Here is an 18,111-nt window from a genome sequence, read left to right on the forward strand (position 1 = left end):
TTCACAAGGTGGTGTGGCCACGTTTGCTTTTCGAAAACATATCTGCGGTTTATATTCAGGGGTTTTTGTCAGGCCTGCTAATACCCCTTTTCCACTGGCACTTTCTGCCTAGGCCAGTGCCAGGTCCACCGTGTAGTTGGAGTGTTTCCTCTGGCCAAACCTGGGTCAGCAAGGCCCAAGTTTTGGGACCGAGCTCAAGCCTGTGTTAAAGCACTCTGAACTGATACTAATGTGACATAAACAGACTGCTGGGCTCTGAGTGGCCTGAGGAGAGAGGACAGCCCTCACTAAAACAGGCAGGTCATACCAGATCCTTCACAAGATCATCATTGGAAAAGGGGATTTTTGCCCATGATAGCATTTAGCCGCTGTTGGCACAACTTCAGCTGATGTTAGCAAGTTTGAGCGTAAGCCGTGGAGACACACCGTAATTGTGCCTTCTAACTCCTGTTACTTAGCTTGGCTGCATCAGTCAGTCTTCATGATCAGTATATCAGGGAGTTGGTGAATACACGGTTGAACCTTTAGCTGTTAAATTCACAGTCACTCATGGCCCGTCTTATTGAACAGGAGCCGGCGTCTGACGAGGCGTCCAGCGAGGAGGACCCTGAGGTGTCGTACAGCGCCCTCCGGAGGGGAATGAACAGCAGTGAGTGCACGCTCCGAAACCGCAAGACCTCCCACCACTACAAGAAACACTACAATGAGGTAAGCGATTCAGTTACGCTTTTATTTTTTTGTTACGTGTTTTTGTCGTTGTTTTTGGATTACGGATGCTTCTTTCTCAATCCTGCATATTTCCACTCATCTTTCTTGCGATTTATGTAGAAAAGAACAAACGTAGCCTCTGTATCTTCTTTCTGCAGGACGTGCCGAAGTCTGGGACCAGCTGCAGTTCTCGCTGCTCCAGCCTGAGGACCCAGGACTCGGAGAGCACCCGGCACGAGTCCGAGACCGAGGACCTGCTGTGGGAGGACTTCCTGCACTGTGCGGAGTGCAGGTCATCCTGCACCTCCGAGACAGGTTCGACTAATGTTCCCTCTGAGAAATGATTCGATAGTGTTTCAGCCAGATATTAACATTTTGTTCGTTAAAAAATGCAATATTGATCTAAAACGGCTGAAACAAAATATCCAGTACTTACTTTCTACTTCTGCTATTTTCATTTAGTCTCCCAATAAGCTCCTCCCACCCCCTCCTCTTCTGGCTCCCCTTTGCTGCGCAGCTGTTTCAATATAGAGAAAAAAGTTAAGGGAAAAAAAGTTAGAGCAGCTGTCGTGAATAGGGCTGGGTACCGTAAGAAAAAAAATCGATACCAGTATTTACTTGGTTTTCGATACAGATATCTGAACGATACTTTTCCCGATACTTTTTCAGATAAAGTATTTGTCGTCTAGAAACAGAAAACAGAAGAATAATGTGTGGAAGATCTGCAAATTTACGGGTTCATTTCCAATGTGTTAAAAAATGTGTTAGAAATGTGTTAAAAATGGGGGAAGATTGGGAGAAATTGTGGCAAAAATCAGGAAAAAAAAATGAGAAAAAATGTGGGAAAATATTACAAATAACAAATGAGCATAAAGAGGGGTAAAAAATCAGAAAATGAGAACAAATAGGGGGAAAAAATTGAAAAATAGGGACAAAATGAACGGTACCCAGCCAAGGTCGTGAAGCTATGGCGAGTGTTTTCATCATTATATACTTATGATTAGCTTAGTCAAAAACTAAACAAGACCCAGAATTTCCTCTTTATTACTTATATCAATAAAATAAAACCATCAATTCAAATCTGGGTCTATCCATTATTTAGATTTTGTTGCTGAAAATATCGGCTATTTTAGCCTTAAAGGGATATTTCAGGATTTTTGACATAGGGCCTCATTTCCTCGTTATCCAGAGTGTTGTTGATTTCTGGAGATATTTTTTTTGTAATTCATGCAGTTCTTATATTTGAAGAGTTTTGTGGTGCTAGGCTAGTGCGAGGCTAGCACATTTCTATGGTATCAGCTAGCCTGCATTAAAAACAGTGTGACCCACTCCACAGAGCACCTGAGGAAAATCACTTATAACACCAAACCATATAAATGTCTGTGTCGATAGAATAATTTTTGGAATATAACTGACCTTGCGTCACATGAATGATCACATTTTGAGGGACTATTTTCTAGCAGATCACTCCGCCGCTGCGTAGCTTATACAACCACGAAGCTAATGCTGCTCAAATAAAGTTATTTTAAATGCAAAATGGTTCAAATTACTCTTATGGACACAGACATTTATATGGTTAACTGCATGGATTACAAAAAAAAATCTCCAGAAATTATCAACACTCTGGACAACTAGGAAATGAGCCCTGAAATATCCATTTAATGTGTTTTGGGGTTTTTTGAGATTCAAATGCTGATGTTGGCCCTGTAGCTGAGTATATTGTGAAAGCAGACATTTGTACGAAGATAGCAGATAGGTTCATATGTATGACAGTTCAGAAATATTTGACAGTATTTAACAGTAAAAACGTATTTTTGGCAGAGGGAGAAGGAGCCGGGACCCCTGTGTGTGGACCGTCCAAAAAGGAGTACAGAGACGACCCTTTCCACCAGGTCTGTCTCTCAGCTCAGGACTTTTGGAAACTATGTGACGTCATGGCGTGAATGAACCTTCTCCCGTGTTTCTCTGCAGGGTCACGTGCCCTGGCTGCACAGCTCAAACCCCGGGCTGGAGCGAGTGAGCGCCATCGTGTGGGAGGGGAATGAGTGCAAGAAGGCCGACATGTCCGTCCTGGAGATCAGCGGCATGATCATGAACAAAGTCAGTGCCAATAGGCTCAAGCTCTCCGTCACTTAGAAAAACGAGGGAAAAATATAGTAGCTGGTTAGTGTTCTGAGAGGGGGTGAATTGGGCACTCTTTTAATGATGTCCGATTGTCTAGAGAGAGACAAGTAGAGCACTCAAATTCACTAGACAGGCCAATATAGACCATAATGCATTGTGAGACTTGCAGGAGAACAGCCGACAGCGACAGGTCTTAAAGGAACAGGCCACCGTTTTTACATACTGAGATGTGTTCTTACCTGAGCTTAGACGAGTTCATTTGTACCTGTCTGGTCTTCACCCGTGCCCTCAGTCACGTAAACACAGCACAGACGGCGTTAGCATTTAGCCTCTTTTCCTCTCCTCTCTATAGCTCCAAACAAGGTCAAGATAGAAGCTACCAAGCTCTTCCACGTTTTCCCTATTTAAATATTTATGTATTTATTCATTCATTTATTTGTCAGGACAGTGTACAATTACGTTATGCTCGAGAGCAAAGATGACCGTACCAGACTGTAGCTTCTCAAGCTAATTTCCATCTGTAGTCCTTGGGGGGAAAGTGTCATAAATATACAGTGCAGTCATTCATCAGCATCACATCCATAACAGATCACTCAGTCTCTTATAACATTTCATCCTCATCATCCTCATCATCCTCATCATCATCATCATCATCACCATCATCACCATCACATGTAAAAAACACAACAATATTCTTACCCTTGCATATTGTGTCCTAATCATAAAAGTCCATAATCATAATATACATTTTACTTACAGTTTAATAACATCATTTGGAGATAATGCTCGCAGCTCTGGTTTTCCATAAACCAGTCCTTTACTTCTTTAGTAAAGGTTCTGCAATCAATTTCTGAAGGGAGCTCATTCCATTTCTTAGTGCCTATGTATGAAAATCCAGACCTTGTATTGCACTTTGCAAGCCTGTGTCACAAGTTCCTCATAGTACTACATAGTAGTCAATATTCATTCACTCCACACTCAGTGGTGGCAAGCTGTTATGTGAAGTGTTACACTACAAAGTATAATTACACAAAATTAAACAATGTGGATTTTCTAAGCAGATTAAAGGGGGAACTATATTGTAAGGGGTAATAATACCAGGAGCAGTTTGGCGTCCACACAGTAAAGTGAAGATATTACTGCACGGATTTCGAACTATTCCTGGTATTATTAAGCCTTACAATATAGTTCCCCCTTTGATCTGCTTAGAAAATCCACATTGTTTAATGTTGTGTAATTATACTTTTGTAGTTTAACACTTCACGTAACCATATGTAAATAGGGAAAACATGGAAGAGCTTGGCTTCTATCATGACCTCGTTTGGAGCTATAGTGGAGAGGAGGCTAAATGCTAACGCTGTCTGTGCTGTGTTTACGTGAGTGAAGACCAGACAGGTACAAATGAACTCGTCTAAGCTCAGGTAAGAACATATCTCCGTATGTAAAAACGGTGGCCTGTTCCTTTAAAACTAAACACAACACGTTTTGGGGTTTTTTCATGAAAAAACTACTTGAATATAAATCATTACGGTGGAAAGGTGCTCACATTAGCTGCTTACCTGTAGCTTGAGCTGTTAAATGATCGATAGCTTCCCCTCTAAGGCAAAAAGGCAGTTTTTTTTTACTTTTACTTTGTGGTAATTTTACTCGAGTACAAGTAAAAAGTAGTGACCAAAGTAGGAGGTTTGGTGGATTAGTTTACTTTGAGAGTCCAAAATGGTCCTGAAAAAAGCAGCTTTTTAAAGGGGCTAGATGCAAGTTTGCCATTTTATACTCACTCAGGTCATACATACAACTGCAGCTTATATATTAAGCTCATGCATGACGGCACTTCAGACCCGAATGAACACCTTTCTGAGTGACAGTGCAGGATTTTAGAGGCAGTTGTGGTGAACAGGTCTGAGCTCAATCTACACATTAGGACATGGCTGGAACATGTAGGGGGAGGAACATTTTTAAACTCCGTATAGTCCCTCCCTCTAAGTTTGGTTTGTGTTTGCAGGTGAACATGCACACTCCAGGCATCGGATATCAGGTGTTTGGGAACCTTGTGTCCACGACTCTGGGCCTCACGCCCTTCGCCTACAGGTACATGACTAACAGCTGGTGTAGTCGACTGTTTTTTGAAAACATCCTCAAAGTCTCTCTCTCTCTGTCCCCCTCTCTCTCAGACTGGTCCAGTACAGAGACTTGGACCAGCTGACCTCTCTTTCGGGAAGCGAGTTTCTGTCCGTGGCGTTCGGCGTCGGCTCGGGCTCGGACGCGCTCATCATCACCATGGTTACGCTCAGCTTCCTGGTGCGCGTCTGCCTCATATGGCTCTTCTTCTTCCTGCTCAGTGTGGCAGAGCGGACGTACAAACAGGTGAGGGGGACGTGGGTAAATGAGCTGAGAAGACGCCGCCATTTCTCACAGATCTCGCATTTCCCCAAAACTATTTCCCCTTTTCACGGCGAGACGCTGCAGGTGAAGACATCGAGGTTTAAGGCGACCAAGATGGCGCTGTAATTAGGCTTACATTTGTGGTGTGGATAAGGAGAGACGTGGGCTCTGTGGAGAATCTTACGTTTTGTTGCTTTAACTCTATTACAAACACAGAATGTTTTCAAATTACCCCAAATATTTCCCCTTATCCTCAGTGATAACACAGTTGAGTTCCTTCTCCTGGAGTTCTACTTTTACACAAACTGCCACCAAAAAGCATCTACTTTTTAGCCATGAGGGGGCAGTACACACACAGTTTTAGATGGTTTTGGACTCTGTAAGTTCAAAATATACCTGAAAATACACAAAAATTAAGTGATTAAGTAATTAATCTACAGCAACATTTCAAATGGATATTTTTAAATATTTTCACTCTTCACCTGCAGTGTCTCGCCTTAAAACCAAATAACAATGTAAACCTTGTTAAAAAAGTGCACATGACAGCTTTTAATGCTTTTGAAAATATGACTAGTAGGTGGCGTTCACGATTTATAATGTGATGATGTCATAATGTCAGGTGGAGGGCGGGGCCAATACAACTCTATGGGAGAAATGCAGTTTTTGTAAGAAATCTCCTAAACGAAAATTGACAAACGTTTTTCCTCATCGTATTTGATCGTGATTGGATTCACAAACCTTTGATATTATTTTTATGTCTCAAAGTCCTTTCTATTGGACAACATCACGGTCATGTTTTCGCATATTGTCACCACTTTCTGACGTTTTTCTGAGAAAATAATTGGACATTAGTTCATATGTGCTGACAGAGATAATGAACTTTGTGAGTTTTTCATGTGGATTCCTCCAGTAATGACTGAGATTATACCGCCTTTGCTATGCCCAATCCCGTCAGATCTTGGAAGCTAAGCAGGGAAGGGCCTGGTCGGTACTTGGATGGGAGACCGTTTGGTAACACCAGGAAGCCTGGGGTGAATGTGGTGTGTGAGTGAGTGGTTGGTGGTGGTCGGAGGGGCCGATGGCGCAGACTGGTTGCCTCGCTTCCGTCAGTCTACCCCAGGGCAGCTGTGGCTACAACAGTAGCTTATCACCACCGAGTATGGAGTGAATGAATAATGACGACAATGTAGCGCTTTGAGAAACTTGTTAATACAGGCTTGTAAAGCGCATTACAAGTGTAAGGCATTATTATTAGATATGAGCCAAAAAACAAAGACATAAAAATATGCATTTTGTCAGTTACCATAGTTACCATCAGTTGCTTGCCACCTTGGCTCTTTAGAATGTTGTGATGTCACGTGAACGCAGCCTATTGATGGATAACATTTGTTGTGGGTAATAATTATGAATAATGAAGAAATGTTGGGCAGAAAGGTTATTTTTCTAATAATTTTTAACCCTAGAACATTATCGCTCAAATTTAAAGCAGCATCACTAACGCCGGGTGATTTTACCCGAGATAAAAAGTACTTGTCATTAAAATATGTCAATACATGACGATACATGACACATTTAAGTAGTGTTCTTTTATATTAAACTGTGTCATGTCTAGCAAAATGAAAGAAAAGCATCATGAGGAATTTGGGAACAAAAAATTCCCAAAAAATTAAAATAATGAAGATGGAAACTTGGTTTTTGGTCGACCCATTCCTGGGATATGTGAGACTTCCCTGGTTCAGGCTCAGTGTCCTCGGCACAAACAGGAGAGAGAAACTAATGTGTCATATTTTGAATGGGTATAAATGAGCAGCTGACTAAAATAACTGTGTGTTACTCACTCACTGTGAGGCCAGAGACACCGAACTCTGCGACAGGAGCAAAGCTGGAGTTGAAGCAAAGTAAATGTGGCAGCCCTGAATGTCAACTCTGAAAGGGGCAAGATTACTTGATTAAATACACTAACCCTGACCTACCTATCACTATTGCAAACATGGGCCTGTAGGAGAAAGTGTGTTTTGGATTAGGATAAACGCAGCATAATGAAAATCACGTAAATGTATTTGCTCGAGTAAAAGCCACCCGGCAATAGTGTTCTAGGGTTAAAGGGACTATACAGAGTTAAAAAATGTTCCAGCCATGTCCTAATGTGTAGAATGAGCTCAGACCTGTTCACCACAACTGCCTCTAAAATCCTGCACTGTCACTCAAAAAGTTGTCATTTCGGGTCTGAAGTGCCGTCATGCACGAGCTTAATATAGAAGCTGCAGTTACGCATATGACCTGAGGTGGCAGTAGTGAGTATAAAATGGCTGACTTGCATCTAGCCCCTTTAAGCTACTGACAGGAAGTGACATAGATAGAGGAACAGCAGTTTGACTCATTTCCCATTGACATAACATGGTTGTCACTTCCTATAAACGTCACAAAAATGGTCAAACTAAAGAAAGCTGGGAACATTTTTCCCGCAAAATCTTAAAGAGGCGGTATTATGCTTTTTTCAATCACATAGCATCAGTCTATACCACACTACACTGCGTTCCAAATTATTATGCAAATTACATTTTTCTAAGATTTTCTAAATTGTCAACTCAAATGAGAGTCAGCATAATTTTCAAGTCTTTAACTGGTAGAGGATCAATTAAATGTGGTTGAAAAAATCTCCAAGTGATAACAGTATTTTTTTCAAAAATAAATATAGTAAAAACCTCAAAATCCACTGTTCCAAATTATTATGCAACTCATCGTTTCAAAACATTTTAAAGCTTGTAATTAACTAAAAGTGGTCATTTGTTGAATTTGTAGCATTAGGAGGTCATATTTACTGAAATCAAAAGCTATTTCAATCAAAAAAAAATATTAACAGGTCAAGTTATATTTTAAAGGAATAGGCCACCGTTTTTACATACTAAAATATGTTCTTACCTCACTTTAGACGTGTTAATATATCCCCGTCTGGTCTTTGTCCGTGCGCTCTGTCACGCAAACGGAGCACATACGCAGCCTCTCCCACATGTCACATAGCTCCGAAAAAGCTCACGATAGAAGCTACCAAGCTCTTCCACGTGTTCCCTATTTAAATAAAGTTACGTGAAGTGTTTTCATGCGAAGTATATTTACACAGAAATGTAACATGTCGATTTTATAAGCAAATAAAAAGGGGGACTATATTGTGAGGCGTAATGATACGAGGAGTAAAACGTCCGCGCAGTAACTCCTAAAGACTTCCCCGCTCACTTCCGTCAATAACCTTTAGGAGTGGGAGAGGCTGCGTATGTGCTCCGTTTGCGTGACAGAGCGCACGGACAAAGACCAGACGGGGATATATTAACACGTCTAAAGTGAGGTAAGAACATATTTTAGTATGTAAAAACGGTGGCCTATTCCTTTAACATAGGAGCCCTTGTGTGAAGCAGCTTCAACATTCTTAAATCCATTAAACTTGTGAGTTTTTGGACAGTTTCTGCTTGGATGTCAGAATAACCTCCCAGAGCTGCCGTTTGGATGAAAACTGCCTCCCACCCTCATAGAAGTTTTTTTTTGTTGAGGCTCCAAAGGTTCTCAACAGGGTTGAGGTCAGGGGAGGAGGGGGTCCACATCACGAGTTTCTCTCCTTTTATGCCCATAGCAGCCAGTGATGCAGAGGTATTCTTTACAGCAGGACAATGTGCGTTAGTGATGCGCGGGTTGCGGGTTCCACCGCGGGCCCCGCGGTCTGACCGCGGTTCGGGTCGGGTCGGGTCGTGAAATTCTCCTTTGAGCGCGGGGCGGGTTGGGGCGGGTCAACAAATGCCGGTCGCGGGCACTGTATGCCTCCGTACGCGCATTCATTCAATTCATTCACAACTTATTCCGTCGTCTTTACAACAGGTTTTTGGCGTAAATATACGTCGGATTTTCATAAAACAAGCAGCGTTTTGCAGCTTGTGATCCAGAGAACGCTTTTGTGGAGCTAACGTGTCCTATTTTCCACCGTATGTGTGACTGTGTGACTTTGCGTTAGGCCGACCTCTGCTCTCTTCCTCTCTCCCTCTTGCCCAGCGCTCTTCGGAGAGAGAGAGAGAGCGAGAGCGCGCGCGCGCGAGGGGCTGACACGCCGGTGCTGTTCATACGGATCATTTGTAACGCGTAATTTTTAATGGTTGCGGGTGCGGGGCGGGGCGGGCTGTAAAAAATAGAACAACGTTGCGGGGCGGGCCGGGTCGGGTTAGAACCTGCTCCAAATGCGGGACCCGCGGGTTGAAAAAAACCCTGACCCGCGCATCACTAATGTGCGTTATCATGATGAAGATGATCTTGTTCGGGAAAGCGCAGCTCTTCTTTTTGTAGCATAGAAGACACTTGTCAGTCAGAAACTTCACATATTTTTCAAAGGTAATTTTCACACCTTCAGGGAGCCTAAAAGGGCCGAAAGGGGCTGACCAGCTCTCTCACCGGGATTCTGGCCCAAAGCATGACTCTGCCCCCTCCTTACTGACATCACAGCCTTGTTCGGACATTGTGGCCAATCACCAACCATCCACTACTCCATTGATTTGACCATCCAGAGTTACACGGCCTCATCAGTGAACAAGACTGTTTGAAAATGAGTCCTCATGTATTTCTCAGCCGGTTGCAGCCGTTTCTGTTCATGAACATTCAATTAACAGTTTAGGGGAGGCCCGGATAGAAGGTTTATGTACAACTGCAGCCTTTGGAGGGTCCTACACCTTGATGTTCGGGAGACTCCAGAGGCACCTAACAGCTTCAAATACCTGATGCTGCTTTGTGGCATCTGTTCTCCAAATCTGATGTGTTTGTCTCTCAGAAACCGTCCATATTGTGCCTTTATCTGCACAAACCGGAGTGTGCTCTGAATCATCCACAAATCTCTTATCTGTATGATGATTATTCTTAATCTTTCATGAAATATCGAAGGTTTTCATACCTAGACCAAGGCATTCAACAATTTCACGCTTTTCATCAGCAGAGAGACCCTTTTTCTTTCCCATATTGCTTGAAAATGATGATCTGCATAATAAAGTGGAACACCCTTTTTCAGTAGTTTTTCCCTTAACTGGGCTTAACCTGAAAACTAATCATCCCAGGTCTCTGAGATTAATGTCAGTGATTCATAGAGCCCCGAGATACGATACCATCCACAAGTTTCATTAATTATTATTATTTTTTTTACCTTTTTGACACAAAATACAATTTGCATTAGAATTTGGAACGCAGTGTACAATGATGACGAAACCTTCTGTTGGTCTGTAAATGCAGTAAATTAGAATAACTGCCTTGTATAAAATTGCTCTCTCAAAATGGCTGCAGTGAATGTCTTGAAATAGGCCTCTGTCTCTTTAAGAACCTCTGACCCTTTCCGACACGCCCCCTCCACACGCTGTCTGTGGCATCAGTGGGGAGGGGGTTCTGTTGAGGAGCAGTGGTTGGTTACTCGGCTGGTGACGAAAGCTCGGAGGCGTCTCCAGGAGGTGGGGGCGTTCCTAGGAGGACTCAGGCAAACCTATCCCTAAAATGGCTGCCATCAGAGTTTTTACAGATTACTCACAAATACATGAATGTGCCAAGGCAACACTTCAGGCATGTTTTTAATGAGGGAATGACATAACATGATGTAAAGCTTGAAAACGTCGATTTTGCATAATACCCCCCTTTAACTATGTTTCAGCAAAAATTGTGTCCAATGTGTTAGAAGTTAACTCACCTTCGTGTGTTCAGTTTTCTCGTTTTGCGGACGTTTCAGAGGTTGCTGTTCGCGAAGCTGTTTGGTCACCTGACTTCGGCGCGCAGAGCCAGGAAGTCCGAAGTGCCACATTTCAGACTAAAGAAGGTCCAGAACATTAAGATGTGGCTGTCGCTGCGCTCCTACCTCAAGGTAAGCAGAGTTTTCCTGTCACTGTTTGGTTTCACACGGCTGAAGCGTTGACCCTTAACCCCGGCGTTGTTGGCTTGCAGAGACGGGGCCCTCAGCGCTCCGTGGATGTGATCATTTCCTCTGCCTTTCTGCTCACTCTGTCTGTGGTGTTCATCTGCTGCGCTCAGGTAAACCGCTGCACTCCCACTCTCATCCAGCAGAGGGCAGAGTTAAAGTGCATGTCACAGGTTCTAATGCTTTATGATAATAAGTCATAATCATCATTTAATTTCAGTGAAGCAGCAATTTTAATGAAGAAATGTTGAAAGAAAAGTGTTTTTTATTGACATATGACAGAAAGTGACATAAATAGAGGTAAAGTCCCACAGCAGTTTGACTCACTTCCCATATTTTTGTTAAGTGTGACATCACATACAATAATAATAAACTACCTTCGGGTCCAAACTGTTCAGTTCCGTAGATTAGTGGTTCTCAACCTGGAGGTCGGGACAGGTCATTTAGATAAAACATACATATTTTCAGCAATTTTTCAGATTTAAAATATGTCTTCATTGTGTATGGAACAAATAACTTGATAAGAAAATACTTACTCAAGAAAGTAAGTAGTAAAAGTAATATTTCTGTGATCAGATGTTTAAAATGAGCCTTGTTATCGGCTCTACAGCTGATTATTCTCTATAATGGGATTTAGCAGATTTTAGAGTTCTGTTGGACCCGGAAGTGGAATGATGACATCATCACTTAAAAAACCTATTGGTGGTTTTCAGGTTCTAGAATGCGATGATGTAACACTGCCATAGATACGGACGCAAATCGCCCATATATGGTCATGTTTGAAAACAGTTGAGGGGGAAACAATGGAGAAAAATCTAAACTTTCTGTAATTATTCAAAAACTACTTTAACAAATGCTGAATTATGAATATCGTTTTCTACTAAATACAGATACAAAGACATGGAGAGGAGCAAAGTGGTTCAACAGCCCATAAATACATAAATAACAGAGAATGCTAACATGATGCTTCAAGTTAGCATCGAGCTAATGCTAACGCTAGCTAACACTAGCTACGACTGCCGTTTTTTCGCTTCTACTGAACAATCTGCTGTGAATAAACATCCATATGGACCTGATATGGATGTGATAAATAAGTTCATATTCCACCAGAAAACGGCAAAAAAGTGTGAATTGTGTTTCCCAGAAGATTCTATTTTCCCCCTTGGCAAAGCCACGCCCCCTTCTATGACGAGATGCCGTCTGTATCTATGTGGGGCAGGAGCCAGTTGTTCCTATTAACTGCATTACACTTGCACAAGTACTGTCGTGTCTAAAAAAAACATTTAGGAATTACAAAAATAATCATTATTATCATTGACTGGGTCCATGATCTCTCACAACACCAAAAAGCTCCTCAAAAACAAAATCATTTTACCTGCTCCCACCTGTATATATATATATAGACCTTTAGAACGCTGTGATGTCACATGAAACCCAGCAATAGGTTCGCGTCCTGGAATGTGATGATGTCGCAGTCTCAGATGGAGGGTAGTGGCCAAACAGTTTTTGAAAGAAATCTCCATTAAGAAAACTGACAATTGTTGAAACGGTTTATCCTTTAGAAGTGATTGGATTCATAAACCTGTCACATTCATCTTATGGCTGGAAGTCCTTTTATTGACCAACATCGCAAATGTTTTAGAATTAAAAAAAATTCTCAGACAGAGAAACAACAGACTTCTCAAAAAAATACATGTTTCTAAGCCCATACCCACTTTACAGTGCTCTTTTTATCACATGCAAAATATCAAATGTCCTTCTATTCCAAAAGTGAAGCTCTATAACATTTGAAGTTAATCTCAGGTCTAAACTCCACGCTTCATCTCCTGCAGCTGCTGCACGTCCACGAGACCTTCCTGGAATGTCACTATAACTGGGAGCTGGTGATCTGGTGCTCCAGCCTCACTCTGTTCCTGCTGCGCTTCGTGACCCTGGGCTCCGAGACCAGCAAGAAGTACAGCAACACGTCCATCCTGCTGACGGAACAGGTACCGCGTCCTCCTCAGTCAGCAGACGAAAGGAGACGGATCCAGCTCTTTTGTTGTATCAAACTTATGGACCTGTGCTCTCCAGATAAACCTGTACCTGAAGATGGAGAAGAAACCAAACAAAAAGGAGGACCTGACGCTGGTCAACAACGTTCTCAAACTGGCCACAAAACTCCTCAAGGTGTGAACAAAAAACTCTATCGCGCATCTCCTCCAGAGCTCAAGACACTCGACTTTTATGACGGGAGTTTGAAAGGCCAACACGAATACTGATTTATTAAACCTTCTGTGTTTATGCTCAATATTTTGCCCCTAATTGATGCAGTTTTTGACCCAAATCTCCGTAACTCAGGGACTCAGGGAGAGCTCATTTTAACCTCTTACCCCCCCGCCTTAACCGAGTGCATTTTCTCCAGTGTGGCTTTACCCAATGTACGATGCCTCATTTGAAAGCTAAGACCTACAAAACCGATGTAAATGGATCTTTTTCCGTGTTGTTGCCATGTTGTCGTCACTTATTAGACGTTGTTACATTTTTGTCTCTTTTTCATCACTTTTTTTGTCTCTTTTTCTTCGTTTTTTTTCTCTTTTTCATCCCATTTTTCTCTTTTTCTTCAGTTTTTTGTCTCTTTTTCTTCCGTTTTTTTCTCCTTTTCATCACATTTTTGTCTCTTTCATCACTTTTTTGTCTCTTTTTCTACAGTTTTTTTCTTTTTCATCATTTTTTTTGTCTTTCATCACATTTTTGTCTCTTTTACTTCAGCTTTTTGTCTCTTTTTCATCCCATTTTTGTCTTTTTCTTCACATTTTTGTCTCTTTTACTTCAGCTTTTTGTCTCTTTTTCATCCCATTTTTGTCTTTTTCTTCACATTTTTGTCTTTTACTTCAGCTTTTTGTCTCATTTGCTTTTTCTGTCTCTTTTTCTTCACTTTTTTGTCTTTTTTTTTCTTCACTTTTTAGTCTCTTTTTCTTCACATTTTTTTGTCTCTTTTTCTTCACATTTTCGTTGCTTTTTTGTCACATTTTAGTTCCGTTTTCATCCTTGTTTTTTGTTTGATTCATCCAGTGTTAATTTCGTCGACTAAAATATTTAGTCTTAATTTTAGTCAGTGTTTTTTTTGACGACTAAAATTGGACTAAAACTAAATTAAAAGTTTTTCGTGAGACTAAAACTATGACTAAAATGTCCAGATATTTTAGTCGACTAAAATAAGACTAAATAAAAATGAAAAGGAGAGACTAAAATTATCCAAACTTCTATTGACCGTCTGAAAGAGCCTCATATCGTTTAAATTCACTGCCAAAGGATCAGCTCTGAACTTTGTTCATGTGGAGCAGCTCCATGAAGCAGAGGAACAAGATTAAATATGATTATAATGAATATGATCAATGCAAAGTCGACTAAATTGGTCTTAAATTTAGTCGACTAAATTTACTTGCAATTTTAGTCGACTAAAACTAGACTAAAATTGAATTACATTTTCATCAAAAGACTAAGACTAAAACTAAATTAAAATATGCTGTCAAAATTAACACTGGATTCATTTTTCCAGAAGCTTTTAGATTTGAGTAAAGCCAAACTGGAGAAAATGTGTTTAAGAGGTTAAACCATGCATAAAACGTCTCCATCACGTTTTATTCCAGAGATATTGTGAGTTAACATGGCCGACACATTGACCCATAGCGGATCCTCCTGTGCGCGTGTCCAGCTTACATATCGGGCCCTGTTCTGTGCCTCACACGTTATTGAAGTTCTGCGTCTTAACCCCACGCCTGTCGTCCTGCAGGAGCTGGACAGTCCGTTCCGCCTGTACGGCCTCACCATGAACCCTCTGCTGTACAACATCACTCAGGTGGTCATTCTGTCCGCGGTGTCCGGAGTCATCTCAGACCTGCTCGGGTTCAACCTCAAGGTACAAACTGTAGCTGTGTCCGAATGTCCACAATATTTCCTATATAATGCACATTGTAGAGATGATGCTGTTTTGTAGCAGTGTCCGAATATCCAGAGAGGAGAAAGTATAGCTCTCAAAATGTCCTACAATGCATCCTGAAACGTAGTGAGCAGAATGGACACGGAGACTAAACAGCTCAACAGTGGGCTGCATAAGTACCTCCCCCCTTTTCCTTTTTAGTGCAAACATTTGCCTTCAGAAGTTTCCTGATGATTTCTGAATGATCACATGTTGACCTAATGGCTAAATAGAGTCTACCTGTGTGTAATCTAATGTCAGTTCATATACAGCTGCTCTGAGATGGTCTCAGAGGTCTGTTAAGAGACTGGTGTGTTCTTTGACTTCATGATGCTTCTGCTCCACAATAGACAGGTCCGGGATCAAGTTATTGAGAAGTATAAAGCTGGGTTAGGTTATAGAACATCTCTCAAAGTAGAGTTAAATACACCATGCAGGAATGGAAAGAGTCTGGCATCACTGCAAACCTACCAAGACCCGTCCTCCTAAACTTACTGACCGAACAAGGACAGCACTGACCAGAGCTGTTACCAAGAAGCCTATGATGACCCTGGATGAAGTGCAGAGAGCTACAACTCAGGTGGGGGAAACTGTCCACAGAACAACTATTCGTCGTACTCTGCACAAATCTGGCCTTTATGACAGAGTGGCTAGAACAAACCATTTTTGCAAACAGAAAACAGGATTTATTTTGGTTTTCTTTCAACAATGCCACTCTGTCATAAAGGACAGATTAGTGCAATTACGACTAATAGTTGTTCTGTGGACAGTTTCCCCCACCTGAGTTGCTGCTCTCTGCAGTTCATCCAGGGTCTGCGTCTGCACTTGAAAATGTTTCGTTTTAACCAGAGATGGCACATGGTCAAAGAATATTTAAGTGCGTAAATTATTTGGCTTCAGAAACTAATGCCAGGGCGTAGGTTTGGGGATGCCCTGTTTTTGTCCTGATTCGATAAAGTTCAAGTCTTCAAGTTTTAATGACTGAACTAATCACTTAGTTCAGTCATTAAATTGTCATTAATTTTTTTTTTGTTGTTGTTGAAGGTCAAGAGTTTATTCCTGTTATAGCTTTTTTCCCTAATAGAATGCAGCCCAAGGTGAAGTCTGTTAATTGAATTGCCTAATTTTTTGCCCAGTGAGAAAGCTGTACCATGAGACTCCACCATGAAAGCACTAAAGATATGTAAAATAAAATATACTGAACGCAGAACTGTGTGAACTGACTGTGATCTTGCCTGTGTGTTGCAGCTGTGGAAGATCAAATCGTGACAGACTGACCTTTGGCGCTCGTGTTCACACTTTGTGCAATTCAACACTTATTTATTTACCCGGCAGTGTTTCTTAGGTTTATTTCAATTGTAGCTTCTTTTTAATGTATTTGTTCACTGCACAAACAAACGTCTACTTCCGTTTAAAATTCTTATTATTATTATTAAATGAAGATTTTTTATATGTGCAGCTCTGGGTCGTTTTGACGTTTTCCCAAGATTTGTTAAACCATTCTATTTTATCATTTCATGTTTTGTTTTTTTTAAAACGCTGAACATTATTTAATTTTTTTTCTAAGTACAATTTTGTTGCTTTCATGAGTCAAATAATGGGTTGTGTTCACATTCCCTCAGAGATGTAGGGCAGCAAACAGGAAATCTTCTCTAAGGTGTCAGTGTAAAAAAAGACGAAAGTTTCCCTGTACAATACTTTAATTGTGACGCCTTGTCCACTTGCGACCTGGAGACATCCAGGAAGTAACTACAGCCCACGTGTATTCATTCACAAATATTCACGTATTTTGTATAGATAAAGACGGCATCTCTGGAATCGCCCATATATGGCCATGTTTAAAAACAGTTAAGGGGGAAAACAATTCGGAGGAAAATCTTAACTTTCTCTAAATGCTAAATAAAGATACAAAGACATGGGGAGGAGCAAAGTGGTTCAACAGCCCATAAATACATAAATAACAGAATGCTAACATGGTGCTTCATGTTAGCATCGTGCTGATGCTAACGGCTAGCTACGACTGCCGTTTTTTCGCTTCTACTGAACAATCTGCTGTGAATAAACATCCATATGGACCCGATTTAGACTTGACTGTATTTGTACGTGATACGTTTATATTTTGCCAGTAAATGGATAAAAAGAGTGGAAAATTGTGTTTCCCAAAAGATTCTGTTTTCCTCCTTGGCGAGGCCTTCTATGACGAGATGCCGTCTGTCGAGGCGATGTAGATAACACGTATGCCAAATATGGTCATTTCCTTTCTGGGAGACAAAAGACGGGAGAAATAAACAGACTCATGCGCATATGTTACAAAACTTTTTCTCTAAATGAGATTTTCCTTAGACTCTTGCAACAACATCTTCACTTTAGTAGCTCCTTACAGATCCAAAAAATCTTTGTAACTAATACATCAACAAAATAAAACCTTAGTCATTAGCCTATGGCCTATCATGTGTCCTGATGTCACGTGAACGCAACACATGTTACGCAAAATATCCTTCTTAATTCGAGATGTTTTAAACCTCTAGATGTTTGTTTATGCAGTGCTAGACACAGACAATGCTATGAATACGCCTTTTTGGGGGTAAGTATTACGACTATCAGTGGCCCAATGTTGGTCCTTAGCTGGATTTTGTTCAACTGTCAACTCCAGCTCCTTTCAGAACTGTCAGGGGCTGCGTTGTTAAGCTAAAAATACACATGTTTTATTATGGTGTTCCTTTGAATTTGTGTCTTTCAAAGCAAAACTCCTGTTGCAACTTCAGCTTTTTTTTTAATTATTGCTTTATTGCTATACACGTTTGCTCAATCCTGCCTCTTGGTGTGATAATCGGTGTGAGATGAACGCTGCTTATGTTAAAATGCTGGTAGTTTACGAGACTCATTTCAATGGAGGAAGTAGCCACGTAGTACTCAAGTCCCAGACTCGGACACTGACATCCGAATATACGCAATAATAAACAAGCTTTTAAATGGTTTTAAGCTCAAAGGTGGTAGGTAAATGTTTTCA

General features: G+C 41.1%; 1 protein-coding gene across 2 annotated transcripts in view; it reads left to right on the forward strand.

The window, feature by feature from the left end:
• The window catches only part of LOC306982942 (protein PHTF2), a 99,652-nt gene extending 83,144 nt beyond the window's left edge, over positions 1-16,508 (forward strand). For both annotated transcript variants that reach the window (XM_079582593.1, XM_079582594.1), the window contains 12 exons: positions 571-708; positions 867-1,023; positions 2,530-2,600; positions 2,680-2,808; positions 4,835-4,920; positions 5,004-5,196; positions 10,955-11,086; positions 11,167-11,253; positions 12,973-13,128; positions 13,214-13,309; positions 14,916-15,041; positions 16,350-16,508. In XM_079582593.1, coding sequence (XP_079438719.1) covers positions 571-708; positions 867-1,023; positions 2,530-2,600; positions 2,680-2,808; positions 4,835-4,920; positions 5,004-5,196; positions 10,955-11,086; positions 11,167-11,253; positions 12,973-13,128; positions 13,214-13,309; positions 14,916-15,041; positions 16,350-16,370 — 1,392 coding nt within the window. In that variant the 3' untranslated portion in view covers positions 16,371-16,508. The remainder of the gene's footprint in view (positions 1-570; positions 709-866; positions 1,024-2,529; positions 2,601-2,679; positions 2,809-4,834; positions 4,921-5,003; positions 5,197-10,954; positions 11,087-11,166; positions 11,254-12,972; positions 13,129-13,213; positions 13,310-14,915; positions 15,042-16,349) is intronic.
• Positions 16,509-18,111: the final 1,603 nt, after the last annotated feature.

This window comes from Gobius niger (genome assembly GCF_951799975.1).
Source record: "Gobius niger genome assembly, chromosome: 2".
NCBI lineage: Eukaryota > Metazoa > Chordata > Actinopteri > Gobiiformes > Gobiidae > Gobius > Gobius niger.